Here is a 15,947-nt window from a genome sequence, read left to right on the forward strand (position 1 = left end):
TTATCGTCAGTCGAAAGAAATGAGACTCACAGTTTGTGTTTCAAGATATAAGCAGCCTGATGTCCCTGTGTTATTATGCTTGTAGTATCACATGGAGCTTCTGGCAGAGCAGCGATTGAGAGCTAAAATGCAAATAGACGAATTCCATCGCTTTGGTCGGTTGAAGGATTAGAGGAACGGTGGAGAGAACATTTAAGGTGTATACAAATAGAAGACAAATAAAGCTCTACGAAAGAGGAATTGGAAACATCAATTATAGAGTATTAATAAACTAAGTAATTTAACATCTCCTATGAAGCATCACCTCATATTTACTATGTTCATGCTAGCAATGACTTAGTTGGTGCTAAGTCTTTTCGTTAAAACCGGGTTAACCAACCCTCCCCATTTTGCTTAGTAATCACCTAATTTAAAGGATTTCTGTAGAAAGATTAATATCACTATATAGCCTAGTATCCAGTCTATCTATATATGGAATATCAATTCGAAATATATAGTGGTTGCTGAGATATAAGGGAATAATCATTTTTGTCACAGGTTGGTATGAAAATGACGTGGATATATATATATATGCCACCGGAGGTTGACAACTGCTATAGTTGAAAAATAATATTTTGTCCACCACCCATTCCACCCTATAGATATCGAATTGATATTTTAGATGTAGAATAGTATGATGATAATTACCATATATTTCATATAAAAATATCAATTTTCTATAGGCATGGTAGATAGTATGATAGATAGTATAGCATTCAATGAGAGAGGTAATCATTTGAAATTTCAAAACAGTTAAAATTAAAGCATTTTAACAACCCGAAACCAAACTGAATCTAACCATAGTTAGTTAGTAGGGACCTAGCTAGGCCTATCTAGACTGGATCAGGGTCGGTTCTAAAAATTAGACTCAAAATCGCAGTGGTTCAGTGCCAACTGGTTTTGAACTCGCCTGAACTCGGACCGAACGCAACTCTACCCCCAGCCAATCTTTTACCTCTGAGATTGCATAGCCTTAGCCCCTTTCATTTCCTGCTGTGATGCAGCTCAGGCTAGATATCAAATTATCCATTGATCATTATCTAGGTAGCCATACAACGAGAATACTAAGCATAGGGAAGGAAGGGAGAGAGGTGAAGCTATTCGCAAGGTAGATTCTTCCCCGTGCAGTATGGGTAACCATTAATCTGGGATTAGCACTTATCCTCATACTCTTTCAGACCACTCTTATATTATCATAAGTATCATCATTGCAAGTATAGTAAATGCCTTTACAGCCACTTTCATCCTACATAATATTCAGATGGCTAGCATAACTTATATCCGCCTTAGCGCATTCTCAGCTTTGAGCTCTGCCATTGAAGTCGCTGTTTCTAACGCTACAAGGGCCCTGGATAAGCCCGATGTTCCCCTTATGATCAGCTCGATCAAGGTTCTTATGAACATAATTCTAGATCTCCTAATCATCTCTAGATTTCATGTCGGCGGTTGGCAATCGAATATAAACATGCAGGCTGGTATACACCTCAGTTGCGATATACTTGCAGCAGTCTCTGGGCTGCTGTACTTCTTTACCGCCACATAAGTCAAGAAAAACAGGTATCCCTGGCATTCTCGAAATATGCCTTCTTTGCGAAAATTTCTGGTGCTTCTTCAACCCGGCTTTATCACTTTCCTTGAGTCGGCATATCAGGAATAGCAATTGGGTATTGAACACGTCTATCAGCTAGTAGATATCATTGTGCAATACATCATCGGCGGCTTGGAAGGCAAAGACTACAATATGCTTCTTTCTCTGGGCAGAAGATCTTGGTCAATTCACAAGGTAATCATCTCTATCTAGGGATGGCTCTACTACCGGTCTGTGGGAAAACGACCAAAGCCTTCAGATAACTCAACCGAGGAACATTGATCATTTGTCAGGTATCAGTAAGCTAGTCCTCGTACACCGTTATTCGAAGAGACCAGGGCTAGCCTATCACTTGAATTGACAGGAGGAGACGCAATACATATGTCTACGAGCAATAAGAAGTGTCCAAGTCTGGATAGGTATGTTTTCCATGGTGGGCCGCGGCGAGGGGTGTCAACCTCGAGGCAAACTTGACCCGTAACGGTCGATTATGTGGATACCAAGTGCTAGACTCCGCAGCAATCATCATTTTACTTATTGTTTGCCAAGGCGAATGCCAAGTCGCCCACACCTCAACGTCTACCTACTGTAGGTATCATCTCAACCCAGCTGACGTCGACACCGCGGTTGATCGGATAAAATGACTTCTTTGTATGAGAGCATACTGAAAGTAAATACTTAGCCCCTCAATGCCTGCTCCTTGCTTCCTCTTAAGTTAGAGTCACAGCATACAAGAATTGGACTGGTTAGAAGTATGCGTTGCAGAGGATCCCGATCCTACAGTAGTATAGTATGACATTGTTAGAAGAGATCATCTTCAAAGACAATTGAACCTACTTCTATGTTTTTTCCTACATACTGAGTTGCGCACTGAGTATATAGCATATACTAGTAACTTCAGGTAGCAACAACAAAGATTAAATGCTAAAGCTTATCATGCAGAGGTCTTACTCAGATAGGAACCGCGCGCAAAGACCCACTTAAGGTCGCCTGACGGAAAGCTTGTTAGCCCTGTCGTCCCTGACAGGCTGACAGTCCGATGGATGCTTACCTACGGAGTACTCCGTAGTAGTAGGAAAGCATCCGGGACCCACTTATAGATCAAATCTCTAAGGGTATACTACAACAACAGCAACTCATAGATGTTTCTCTCGGTTTTGATGTCACCAACGTAATATATCCAGAGTATTATTGGTATTATTAAGACTAGCAAAATGAGGGTTATTTAATGGTACTACCGTACTAATTTTAAGGTCGGATGGGAAGGTTTTATGCATCGGGCTGGTCACGTGATCCGGGTTACTTCCTCATGACACTGTTAACCTTCTTTCCTCCTGCTGACCAACATCCATAACTCCTGTTTAGTACGTTCCGATACTTCATTGCGTTCAAATCATTGCTTCTCCCAGCTTCATCATGAAGATCGCTCCCTTTAAGACCACCCTCACCTGGCACGAAAACCATTTCAGCCAGAGTGTTGTACAGGCCCCCCGACCACAAACCCCTCAGCGCAGGGAATCTTTAGTGAAATTAGACGAAGCCTCGCAGGAATCTCAGAGTACACGGAGATTGTATATTCGCTCAGCCCAGATGATGCGGGACTGATTTGCCGGTCGCTACGTGCAGACTCTGAAGTTGAGAGGAAGAATTTGAGGTATGACACGCGCTTTGCAAACTCATACCGAACATTATCTTCTAATACTTAGCATGATGCGGTAATAGGATAAACTACAACTCATACACCGGCCTATTACGGCTCAAAATAATGCCCACCAGCCTCCATGACGTCCACCAGCGGTGGATAAACCGCGCAATCATGGAATGGGGTATGAATGGAATCATCAACAGTGCTGAAGCAGACCTTCTATGGAGCGGAGTTGGAACCAGTACGTATTTTCTAGTTTCATGTATGTTATTGCACTAATAATATGCAACAACTTAGCATTCGATAATTTCACTGGTGTTCACCAAGGATCAGTCAAGGAACCTGATCATTTCCTCCGTGTGGACACAGACCCTGACCCTCGCATTGTCGTAGAATCAGGTTGAAGTGAATTGTTCACCCATCTACGGAGCGATAAAAACCTGTGGCTCAAAGGAAATCCATCTGTTATCCTAGTGATCTTACTCAAATGGTCTGCCTTGTCGTACAACAGAATAAAGGGCACTGCCGAAGTTTGGCGCAGGGATAGCACCGGCAACCTTGTCTCCTCCACGATGGTAATCATCTATTTATGTCCACGACGCGATTCTTGACCTGAAGCTGACATTCATTAGCCTATCTTCCCCGCACCGGTACCTTTGCCCCAGAACGAGCTGATTCAATTCACGAAAGGCGACTTATTCGGACCAGCCCTGCTCCCAGGGCAAGCAATAGGTACTCTACTTGAGCTGGATCTTGCTAAGCTGCGGAAGTTTGCATCTGAGGTGATCGGAAAAATGGGAATGCAACCTGCATAAACAAGAAGAGAAAGAAGAGAAAGAGCATGTCTGTATGTCCTTTTTTGCTTCTTTGAGTGATTCAGCGGGCCGCGCCCTGTATTCTGTGCCTATCTTTGCCTCCTTTTGCTCCGAATCAGCGCATGAGTGACAGAGCAGTTGACTGTTCTTCTCTGACCACCTCCAAACCTTAGTACCGTCTGTACGCCCGCACCTTGTGCATTGCTTTGAGTCTTTTTGTATCAGCTTTTGAGGCGGCCGTTGTGGCTCAGAATTCCCCTTATGGCAGCATATCTTGTGCCCAAACTCCTCTAGGAGATTCTCCTTCTCTTCTTTCTCTTCTTTCTCTTCTACTATTGCAAGTGCGATATGCATCGAAAAAGTGGGAGAAAGACCTGAGAGAGTGGCTCTGTGAAATATGCGATAGCTGTCGCAGACGGTACAATGAGCTGCAAATAACACGAGAGCAAGCTCAGAATAAGGAATGTCGATGCGAAAATTGTCAAACACTATACAGCTCAATATGGAGGTTGAGCAAACCGAGCAAATCGAGTGATATTTACAAGCTTTGGTGCATCGACTGTTGTAAAAGGAGGGCCCACATTGAGAGCTAACGATGCCGCTCCTAAAGGGAGGCGATATCAGCCAGCACAAGAGTCACTAGACATGACATTCCAGGTCGGTTATTGGAAGGACAAAGTTATAGATAGAGGTGGAGATTGCCGGTCATATTTTCGGAGAGTCCACGGTGTCGACAACAGTATCGAGACCTTGGTGGCCATGAAAAGGAGGGCGGAGGCAAGCCATTCTTGAGCACCGAAGATCTGACAGATGAGAAGGCAGCGGATGATGCGGAGTCAATCAAGAATACCAGATTGTGATACTGACACAGCTTAGAGGCGATTCGCCAATGCGGAAGAATGCAAATAGACGAAATCCATCGCTTTGGTCAGTTGAAGGATTAGACGAACGGTGGAGAGAACATTTAAGGTGTATACAAATAGAAAGACAGATAAATCTACGAAAGAGAAATTGGAAACATCAATAGATAGTTAAACTAAGCGCTGAACAGGGGGGCCAGGGTATCCAGCAGCAATGGATAGATACTGAAGCAAAAATAGGTGAGCAAAAACATACAACAGCCGGGATTCGCTGGTGGTCACCCACCCAACTACTAACCGGCCGGCGTGTGGCTTAAGTACGGCTGAGCGGACGGGAAGCCCTGTTTTCCACACCCTGTGGTCGTATGTGCTTGGTTTGAATCATGTTCAACTTATGACTAGCGTAATGCAGAGTGCCTGCCGCACACTGAAGTGGAAGGGGAGCCTGACTGGAGAGAGGAGGAAGACAGGCTAAGACGGAGAATTCTCCATCTTTTAGATGAAGCCAGACTCGGTCCTATTCTGGTCAAAGCGTGGAGCGGCCACTATCGGAGTGTCACTGGGGTCATTGCCGATGTTCGAGCGCTTTTGAAGAACAGGGGGGTGAAGCTTGATGGTATATACATACTGTTGTGTTATCCCGCTCTAACTGGAAAATGATGAATATACTTGCCCTCCACACTATCTTTGACTTTGCTGTCTGATGTCGCCATTCCTCCTCGGGCATCCCATCCCTAGCTATGGTGAAAATAATGCCTTCAATACCTGCGCCCTCTTATACCTCTGGGGCTCCCCCTCCTGATCCATAGGATATTGCCCACGAGCGCCGTGCGCCCGCTCAACCAGTGAGCCGACCGCATCGCAAACACCGCGCCCAGTTCTGCGCGAAACCTCGACAAAGAGACACTTCCGCTGGGTTGCAAATGCCTCGGCTTCTCCTTGCGACACAGACATGGGGCCTTCTTCACCTTCACCTTCACCTTCACCCATGGCGACAATCACCGTCGCAAGAAAAGGATAAGGGGAGAGGACCCCATCTTCGCTGCGACTTCGCATCCCCTCGCAGATAGCGACCAGTTTATCCCACGATTCCCTTGACGAGGTGTCATACGTCAAAACAAGACAGACATGCTGCATGATGGTGAACAGCCAAGTTAGCAGCCCAAGGCCCCGTGGGGTCCGGCACGGAAACAAAGCGGACATTGTAGATGTACCCATCGTAAAGGTAGTCCGTCTCGTAGTCGCCTGTCAGGTCGAACTCGCTTCCGTAATCCGTTTCTCGCTGCAGTAGCTATATAGATGAAAACCGCGTGCGCGGGTGCGAGTGAGCTCAGCTCGGCTAGCGCCGGGTTGGGGGTGTGTGGTATAGTATATATAGTACTTGAATCGACTAGGAGCATGCGTGCATGTATGCATGTTGCAATGCGCTGGGTGGATATGTAGATAGATGGATAACTAACGTACCCTGTAAAGACGCAAGTAGTCGGCGGCGCCTTTGGCATTCGCGACCATAATGGTAATAAACTGGGTCTCGGAACCGGGCTTGCGGATAGATGATCGCAGGGTGGGTGACCGCTTCACCTCGCTGATATGCATGGCGCCAGGGGGAGGGGACGGGTTAACACTTTTGCTCTCTGCTATCGTGGCCGGCGCTGATGGCGCGGGCTCTTTGCCACGGCTGCTCCGGCTGGCCTTACCACGGAGTTTGCGAAATATGTTCATGGCGTGAGATAGTATGGGAGACGGGTGGGTGAGGTAGGCGGGTGAAATGAGTGGATACGGGCAAAGATCCTAGGTAGGGTCACTACCTCAGGGAGGCTTATAAGCCTGTTCTAGGCCTGGTGAATCCATGGGGAAATCACCATTGTAACCTTTCTGTTAAGGCGTTGGAGTAGTAGCTGCCTACAACACTAGTTACTTCTTACAGGGCCATTAGGTCATGTGAGTAATGGAGAGAGGGAAAATATAGACAAGATGTTGAAGATAAAGGAATCGAATGTACAGTTCAGAAACATCAAATAAAAGTCAAAGAAGCCCTCCTATTTATCTTGAGCTCGGGGACTCATAGTAGTGACCTAAATTGTAGTTCTCACCCTTCTCACCCTTGGCTTAGTGCGCCGACATACAGAGCAACGTGCAAGAACCAATAAGGATTCCCCTCATATTAACAAATATCTGCGATATCGACGAGGGTCCTGTTGCCTAACCCGGTATCGATGAAGCTATCTGAGAGAGCATATCTGAATCTTTTAGGGGCTGTTGGTGGTAGAGTTGCGGGGAGGTACAAGGAACGATGTAACAATCCGCCTAGACCCACACGGAATTGTTGCTCGTAGGGCGTGGGGATGCCTCTCTAGTACATATATCTAGTGCGGGATGGTGAAATGCCACTATCATTATTGTCAGATTTCACATAACAAGGTTCAAACTTCAAACCAACCCACGAGACTCCTCAGGATATATATTGAATACAGGTATTCAAAGATGAGCGCAAATCCGTCCCCGACGCACCACCACATCGTTTTCCTTCAGGCCGATTATTGTCCAATTCCCGACTTTCGCTTCCCGCCTGGTCATACTTTTACTACGACCGTCTATCAGCAGACTTCACTCTCAGAACTCCATTCGCGTATTCATGATGCCTCAGTTGTTGTATTCTCATATATCCCATTTGACGCGCACACACTCTCCCCTGAGGTGACACCGCATCTCAAACTTATTGCCGTCGCAGCAGTGGGCACGGATTGTATTGATCTCGAAGCATGCAGAAAGAGAGGGATCACTGTGAGCAGGTCCGTTGGCGCAAACGTGGATTCAGTTTCCGAGCATGCAATCGGATTGTACTTCGCTTCCCGGCGGCGCATACTGGATATGCACACGTTGACGAGAGCGGGCGAATGGGCGCACAAAAAAGGAACCATCATGTATCAACTTCTCGACAAACACGGCCAGCCTCCTTTGAGTTGCCAAGACGAAGTAGTTGGTATTATTGGAAACGGGATTGTTGGTAAGTCGGTCAAGTCCGATGTGGTTCCGTCAATTGTTGCTCTCGAGGCTGACAATACAAATGTAGGACAAAGGATCGCTCAGCTCGCACGCAACCTGGGGATGAAAGTGCTCATATCAGCTCGGAAAGATCCTGCAGCATCGGCGTCACTGAGCACGGTCGACAGCATCGAGCGAGCTCCATTCGATGCGGTCATCAGACAAAGCACGGTCATTTTCGTGGCAGTGCCGCTTAGTCCTTCGACGCGGAATCTCATATCGACCCCAGAGTTGGAAATTATGTTACCGCATACTGTCATCGTCAACGTCTCCCGCGGAGGAATCGTAGACGAAGACGCACTAATCGAGGCTTTGAAAAAGGGTACGATTGCCGGCGCGGCCACGGATGTCTTCCGTCAAGAGCCTGCTGGATTGGATAACTCTCCATTACTGTCCGACGGGACAAAGGGTCTTAATCTAATTGTCACTCCTCATCTAGCGTGGCTATCGAAGAAAACCCTAGCCAACTATTCGCAGATGGTCCAGCAGGCCATTGAAGGATGGAGTGCAGGACAGCCATGCAATGTCGTGACATAATGATCCGGCTAATATCCTATACTCCGGGACAATTAGCATGTTAGCAAATAATCATATTAATTAGCGATGCACCTGTTGTTGTTGTTGAACACCCAAATTACACTGCTAGTTAGTTAGTTAACTAAGTTAATAGTAGACGCTGACATCACCGTGACTTATCTTATCGCTTATCATGTCGCTTATCTCACCGTGTTGAGTCACGCGTCGCCTCAAACTCCAACATTCTGTGCTCCCCTCTCGAGTCGACAAATCAGCCCTTCGACTGCCATCTTGTGGATGATCTTTCTTCAAGTCTGTTGAATGGAACGAAAATTGCAGCTCTGAGAGATGTATCTTGAATTGCGGTCTGGATGAATTATCAATCCATCACCATGGCGGCTAGTGCCACCGACAATGGCCACCGCGCCAACACCCCCGAGCAAGCTGGCTCAGCTATCCCCAGGAGTTCTGAAGGCCACGAGGAACGGAGCCCTGGATACCGTTACGATGTCTTCGACCCGGAATTAGAAACGGAGAGATCATCTCGGACATCCCCTCAGAGTTTCACTCCCCGTTCCCTCTTCGTTGGACTCGTCATTGGCGCCTTGATCACTTTTTCCAATACCTACTTCGGCTTGCAGACCGGCTGGATCAGCACAATGGCCATGCCTTCAGCACTTATCGGCTTCTCTGTTTTCAAAGTTTTCTCCAAGTACCTCTCTTACCCGTTCACGCCCATAGAAAACGTCCTTATTCAGACGGTGGCTGGGGCGGTGGGAACTATGCCGTTAGGGTGCGGGTTTGTTGGCGTCATTCCCGCGTTGGAATTCCTGGTCCGAGACGGGGAAGATGGGCCTTCTGGCGACGGCGGTACCGGAGAAGGCGGTCCGTTGAAGCTCAACTTCTGGAAACTGGTACTTTGGAGTCTGGGAGTCTGCCTTTTCGGGGTTGTCTTTGCCGTCCCGCTGAGAAAGGAGGTAATCGTCAGAGAGAAATTGAGGTTTCCCAGTGGGACGGCATCGGCTCTCATGCTCAGAGTTTTACACGGGAGTGGGTCTAGTGACGAGAAGGCGAAGAAAAACGTCAATTCGACTGCGGTGCTAAGAGAAGGAGAGGGTGAAACGCTTGCCATGACGCATGAAACCGGAGAGGAAGAGGGAACTGCGCTACTGCAAAAGGATGACAGCGAACGTCAGTTAGCAGACAGGCGAAATTGGAGGTCCAAGATGCGTCTCCTGGTGGGCGCTTTTGCGGTGTCTGGTGTTTATGTGAGGTCTCCTGCTACTGGTCATACTAAACCGAGCCCGCGACACTAACCGTGACAGACGCTATTCTCCTACTTTGTCCCCCAAGTCCGTGATGTGCCCATCCTTGGCCTTTCCCTAGCACAAAATTGGCTATGGACGCTCAACCCGTCCCCCGCATACATTGGCCAAGGAATCATCATGGGCCCATCTACCTGCATGCATATGCTTTTTGGGGCGATACTCGGCTGGGGCATCTTATCTCCGCTCGCAAAGGCTCGTGGCTGGGCGCCTGGGCCTGTGGGTAGCTGGGAGGATGGAAGTAAGGGCTGGATTGTATGGGTTTCTCTAGCCATCATGCTGGCCGACTCGCTTGTCAGTCTTGGTTGGCTGGTTTTGAAGCCCGTCATCGCCAACGCTCCAAAGCTCAAGGCCAGATTCTTTTCCAGTCGCGCCGGAAAATGGATTCTGGCCCAAGCGTCGAACAACGGTTCTCGCCATTCATACGTCAGATATTCCGCCCTGAGTCCCATTTCTGAGGAATCATCGACAGCAGCCTATTCCACCCACCTCCCGGCAAGGTACAGCGAACCCGAGGAAGAAGATGATGCGCCGCCTTCCCAGCTCATCTCTACTCGGACTGTGGCCATCCTGCTTCCCTTGACCCTGATACTGAACGTAGTCTGCATGCACATTGTCTTCGGCGACGTCATGTCGCCCTTGCTCTCCAGCCTGGCCACCCTCCTCGCCGTGCTACTATCAATAATGGGCGTCCGGGCACTGGGCGAGACAGATCTGAACCCCGTCTCCGGAATCAGCAAACTAACCCAGCTCCTCTTCTCTCTCGCAACGCCCGCCTCGCACTTCTCCCGCCGCACCGCCCTAATCACCAACCTCCTCGCCGGCGCCGTCTCCGAATCCGGCGCCCTGCAGGCCGGCGACATGATGCAGGACCTCAAGACAGGCCACCTCCTCGGCGCAAGCCCCAAAGCCCAGTTCTACGGCCAAATGATCGGCAGCCTCGTCGGCGCCGTCCTCTCCACCGCCGTCTACAGGATGTATGTCAGCGTCTACCAGGTCCCCGGCCCCATGTTCCAGACCCCAACCGCCTACGTCTGGATTTTCACCGCCCGCCTCGTCACAGGCCAGGGCTTGCCCCCGATGGCCTGGCAGGCTTCCATGCTCGCAGGTACCGTCTTCGTCGGCATCACCATCCTGCGTATTTACGCCGCCTCGCCCCTGGCGAACGGCGGCCGCCGCAACGTCTCTGCTCCCTGGAGGGCATGGGTCCCCGGTGGCATCGCGGTCGCCGTCGGCATATTCAATGTCCCTTCGTTCACGCTGGCCAGAGCTATCGGCGGGATAATCGCCTGGTGGTGGTCGCGGAAGCACACAAGCACCACCACCTCGGATACCCCGGGCGAAACCGTAGCAGATCAAACACCCGGAGAATCGAGAATCCCCGCGGCCGTGGCCGGGAAAACAGCCGAGCAGGCCGCCCGAGAAGCGGACGCGGCATCTTCGTCGGTGGTGGTTCTAGCCTCAGGGTTGATTCTAGGAGAGGGAATCATCAGTATTGTCAATTTGCTTCTGGCTAGTGGGAATGTTCCACACCTCTAGATAGACAACATGTATATAGTATCATCTGCAGAAGCATAAGAACTATTCGAGGATTACAGCCTTTATTGAAAATATTCTGATTTTGCTGTATTCACTACTATCTACATAGACGACCACCAACTATACATGAGCAATCAGAGAACGTACAGGATTATTGCAGGAAGCCAGACCCCTTCCTTTGATTCTCATTCTCCGATGTAAATGCGAATGGAAGACAAGAGAAACTGCAGTTGTGCTGATACACAATAAACGCACTGTATAGGGGGTAGAGATAAAGCACAGTGTATGAACTTCACAATCAACATCCTTTCTCAAGAGAGGGGGAATAAAAAAAAAAAAAGAAATTGTTAAGGCTGAAAGAAGTGGGTATTCCCGTTGAACAAGACATGGGCAGAGCTTTCTCTTGCTTCGAGAGGAGACAGTTGCCGGCATCGTAGAAGAAAACGTAAAGAGGGGATAGAAAGATACTAAGTATGAAAGAGAGTCCTCCGACGAGGAGAAGAGAAGCGAAATCGAAAAAGCAGGTTGACAGGGCTCATTCGTCCCAGACGCAGGTGATACTCATACCAGGCTCGTTCCGTCCAGCGGCAATAACAATCAACTGCCCCCCTCATATCAATCAATTGCATTTGCAGGTCGCTTTTCGTTCACATTTGGACATTCATTAGCCTATTGACTTCACGCGTGATCATCTCGAACCAGTGCTTGCTGCGGTGGCGGGGTGGGAATTGCTGGGAGGGCACCGGACGGAGGTGGCATCATTGGCCCGGCCAGAGGGCTTGGTCCTGGTGATCCAGTTGAACGAGGAATAGGTCCCACTGACCCACCTGCACTGTTGCTACGTTTCCGCTGGCTCGCTGGCATCTCCGGTCTCTGCAGTCCTGGAGGTCCGTAAGGTCCAGGACTCATGGATCTTGGCGGCATTGGCCGGCCACCGGGACCTGGCGAGAACGATCGCGGAGTGGGAGGAAACTGTGCAGGAGACATTGGGTGCTGGGGATACGGGCGTGGGGGCGGGGGTCCGCCATGAGGGTGTTGAGCCGGGGACATTGGGCGCGGGGCCGAGGGTGACCGTGGGCGGGGATCATGAGGATAGAAGCCCGGAGGTGGTGGCCCCATAGGTCCAGGAGGTCCAGGAGGAGGCCCCCAAGGGCCGTTGGGTCCCATCATTGGCGGTCGGGGCGGCCCGCGGGGGCCAGGGCCTGGACCGGCTCCTGGAGGCGGACGGGCTCGAGGCTTCACGGGACGGGCAGAAAGACAAGACCGGGGAACGACTCCTTGCTGCGAGCGATCGAGTCTGACGCAGAGCGCCCAACCGTCGTCATACTCGTGCAGAAGCCGGACGAGCTGACCAGCGTGCAGCTCCAACTCATCCTCCATTGAAGGCTTGAAATCCATTTGCACGCGATGAACATTGCTTGGCCCGGGAGGAGGAGGAGGGCCTGCAGCACCGCCGGGTCCGAACGCTGGAACAGCAGCAACCGCGGTAGCAGTGGCGATCGGTGCAGGATCAGCGCTAACGGCGCTTACAGGACTTTGAGCCGAGCCTTCGGGAACCGATGACGCTTGGGACGATGAGCTTTCTGGGCGGCCAGGGAGGTCTTTGTCGGAGGGTTTGGCCGCGGCAGCGGCAGCAACACCACCAGCCACTGCGGCTCCGGTAACGGCAGCTCCAAGAGCAGATTCTACGCCAGCATCGCTCGGTGCCGGGACAGTGGGTGACAGGGGAGATTGGGGAAGAGGGACCGCCGAGGGACTCGGCGGGCCTGTCGCTGCAACCGGGGACGGAGCTTCCGCCTGATTGCCAAAGGGATTCACTGGATCGCCGAACGGATCTGTCCTACTGACGCTCGACTGTGGCGTATGGGGCGGCGAGGCATTGCCGGTCAAGTTACGCGATCCAGCTGCAGCGACTCCCAGTGTAGCACCAGCACCAGCACCAGCACCAGCCCCGCCAGGAGCGAGAGCGCCCATAGGGGTCAGATCTGGTGCAAACTGAGTGACAGGGCGGACATTGAGCTGAGGAGGTTCAGATGGGGTCATCGGTTGGGGTTTTGGCGGAGGTCCAGGGGGAAGCATATTATCGGCTTCATGGGATTTCTCGTTGACTGCTTCGGCCGCTGCCATTTGTTGCCCTTGCTTCCTCTTGCGCATGAAGAAGAAGATGAAACCCGCAATCAAACCAAGTCCAAGAATCACACCAATTGCAATACCCGCTTTAGCACCCCCGGTAAGTCCCGAGCTCGAATCGGCAGCAACTGGAGAGGCCGATGGCGCGGCTGATTTTTCCAGAGACGATGATCCACGGGTGGTAGTGGTAGTATCCAAACCTGGGATAGTCAGTGACGAAGTCGAGCTAGAGGTGGCCGTGGAGAAGGTGGTCGGAGTGGTGATGTCCTCAGTGTTGTCGGTGGTGATCGCCTTGGTCGCCTTGGTGGTACGTTCAGTGGTCGTGGGTTCCGCTTCGGTGACCGTAGGCTTCGTCTCTTTGGTCGTTTTCGGCTTCGGTTCGGCCGTCGTTGTTTCTTCCTCGGTTGCGGGAGGCCGTGTGTGTCCAACGGGAGCGCCGACACCCTGATTCGGTCGTGTCGCCGTTTCTGCCGGGTCTACGCCCGTTACATAGCCGCCGATAGGACCGTCAAAGGTGGGAGCTGCTGTCACGTAGACGATGGTCACGGCTTCATTCTTGGGATCTCTTTCCTCGAGACTTCGCTCCTCAAGGGCAGCGTGGTGATCGCGATGCGCATGAGCGTGTACCATGATTGCGATTGAGGTTGTCGCTCTTGCTTCGCTGCTGGAAGAGCAATTGGTTCAGACGACAACGACGGAAAGAAGCATAGACTTCTGATGATGATGATGGTGGTGGTATGATGAGATGGTAGGTCTTGCAGAGACCTGATATAATGATAACGAGAGGATGGGATTCTTGCCCATCAAAACAAAAGACCCGACAAGACGTGTCTAGATCAAAGATGGACCCTTAGTTCGTACTGGTCTGATCAAGCAGGCCGCGTTTCAAAGCAAAGGGAGCGCAAGCGCGTCAAGGAATGTGAGAAGTAAAAGAATGAATCTGGGTTATGGAGGGGCTGGCGGACTAGCCACTCAATGAATGAAAGAACCACGAGCTGCCAGGCCGCGAAAGTGTCAAATGAAGGAAGGGATACCAAAACGTGGAATGACCACGAATTGGGAGATGGAAAAAGGAAGAAGGTCGCAAAGGGAAAAGAAGGACGAGAGAAGGAAAGAAAAGAAGCGAAAGACGGCGGATTTGGTGGTGGTGATGGCCCTGAGCGGGAGAGACAGACGCCCTAACTAACACTCAGCAGAGAGCATCAACGGGAATTGCTCTGGGCTGTCTGTACTCTGTCTGTACTGAGTCTACCTGTGTACGGAGTAGCAAAGGGAAATGAGCCACCGTCAATCATTTACCACAAACGGGCGGACGTAAACGAAATGAGATCAGAGCTAAAAATGAGGGGACTGGCCAATCACAAGCAAGAGAGACACGGGCTGGGTCTGACCACACTAACCAGATGGGGCCATCCTCCCTGGTCCAGACCCGCTGTTCGCAGGGTTCTGCCTTTGCTCATTGGCTGATGGGTGTGACGGTGCCTGGTTTCATGACCGTAATGACCAATACGACTCAGCGAGCCGCCATAATCCAGCTCATTATTGTTGGATTCGATCATTTCATGTTTATCATAATTGATTTAAACACAGTTATGTACCAATCACTCTCAGTATTTATGTAGGCACAGAGTAGATATTGATTGTCTGGGATATGACAAGGTGGGAGAATCACAAAATCTGCCTCGTTGACATGCCACATCGAGGAAGGTTTAGCCTTGAGCACGACATGACCGAGTTAATCGAGTCAAGGGGACCAAGCCTAATTATTCGTTCTCTAATAATGCTTCGTACAGATGTCTCAAAATTCCACTGCCGGATACCCAGCATCCATGGGATAAGCAAACTATGGACCTATTCTCAGTCCCTAGATTCTCGCTGTCTACCTTGGGAGTCAGCTTCTTTTCTGCGCACAGCTCATTTTCAAGTAATAATCTTTAATCCTCGCACACTCGGTTGCCTGCATCACTCTGTGCTCTCTACCTAGTCATCACTGTATACCGTAGTTATTTACTCCGTAGTATCAGCATTGTGCTGCGATTTGATGGTCTCGTTATTAGCCAAGCCCCTCTTAATTCTCCGCCATCTCCGGTCGTTCCTAGCGCCATTTACTGGGATGAATATAATCATCCCATTGGGGGCTGAAGGCTGCTTTTCATTCATCTTCTCTGATTCCAATTCGTAATTAGTTATTTCAATACCGTGGATCTTGATTTGTGTGCGCCACGCAGATATCTATTTAAGATGATTCTGACTGCAAGGTGTGATTGTTGCACTGCTGCAGCCACATTTCAAATCGTACTCGCATTCAAGACCGCCGATCCCGTCGGAAATTGCGTTCGCTTACATGATCGCTTATTAGCCATGTGTTCATCCTGTGACGAGTTGTCAGTGCCTCGGTTGCGGTTGGACTAAGAGATCCTGACTAAGTGTACCGAGTAAATTTGA

The 15,947-nt window shown here is 50.1% G+C and overlaps 5 protein-coding genes across 5 annotated transcripts, besides 3 other annotated features; 3 read left to right on the forward strand and 2 right to left on the reverse strand.

Annotated features, from left to right (window-relative positions):
• Nucleotides 1-3,392: 3,392 nt before the first annotated feature.
• On the forward strand, nucleotides 3,393-3,676 carry NFIA_011850 (uncharacterized protein; the record flags this gene model as incomplete). Its single annotated transcript, XM_001264392.1, has 2 exons — nucleotides 3,393-3,513; nucleotides 3,570-3,676. 2 exons carry the CDS (start codon nucleotides 3,393-3,395, stop codon nucleotides 3,674-3,676), a joined length of 228 nt encoding a protein of 75 aa, XP_001264393.1.
• A 715-nt stretch (nucleotides 3,677-4,391) lies between these two features.
• Nucleotides 4,392-4,417: a microsatellite.
• Nucleotides 4,418-5,685: 1,268 nt separating this feature from the next.
• NFIA_011860 (uncharacterized protein) lies at nucleotides 5,686-6,669 on the reverse strand (the record flags this gene model as incomplete). Its single annotated transcript, XM_001264393.1, is given in 3 exon segments — nucleotides 5,686-6,078; nucleotides 6,095-6,238; nucleotides 6,412-6,669. The coding sequence occupies 3 exon segments, from the start codon at nucleotides 6,667-6,669 to the stop codon at nucleotides 5,686-5,688; spliced, it is 795 nt and encodes a 264-aa protein (XP_001264394.1).
• Nucleotides 5,910-5,933: a microsatellite.
• Nucleotides 6,670-7,431: 762 nt separating the features above from the next.
• Nucleotides 7,432-8,529, forward strand: NFIA_011870 (D-isomer specific 2-hydroxyacid dehydrogenase family protein; the record flags this gene model as incomplete). The annotated part of the gene is made up of 1 exon (XM_001264394.1): nucleotides 7,432-8,529. One exon carries the CDS (start codon nucleotides 7,432-7,434, stop codon nucleotides 8,527-8,529), a length of 1,098 nt encoding a protein of 365 aa, XP_001264395.1.
• Nucleotides 8,530-8,900: 371 nt separating this feature from the next.
• NFIA_011880 (OPT family oligopeptide transporter) lies at nucleotides 8,901-11,372 on the forward strand (the record flags this gene model as incomplete). The annotated part of the gene is made up of 2 exons (XM_001264395.1): nucleotides 8,901-9,776; nucleotides 9,834-11,372. 2 exons carry the CDS (start codon nucleotides 8,901-8,903, stop codon nucleotides 11,370-11,372), a joined length of 2,415 nt encoding a protein of 804 aa, XP_001264396.1.
• Nucleotides 11,373-12,050: 678 nt separating this feature from the next.
• NFIA_011890 (SH3 domain protein) lies at nucleotides 12,051-14,132 on the reverse strand (the record flags this gene model as incomplete). Its single annotated transcript, XM_001264396.1, has 1 exon — nucleotides 12,051-14,132. The coding sequence occupies one exon, from the start codon at nucleotides 14,130-14,132 to the stop codon at nucleotides 12,051-12,053; it is 2,082 nt and encodes a 693-aa protein (XP_001264397.1).
• Nucleotides 13,296-13,321: a microsatellite.
• Nucleotides 14,133-15,947: the final 1,815 nt, after the last annotated feature.

This window comes from Aspergillus fischeri, genomic scaffold (assembly GCF_000149645.3).
Source record: "Aspergillus fischeri NRRL 181 1099437636249 genomic scaffold, whole genome shotgun sequence".
NCBI lineage: Eukaryota > Fungi > Ascomycota > Eurotiomycetes > Eurotiales > Aspergillaceae > Aspergillus > Aspergillus fischeri.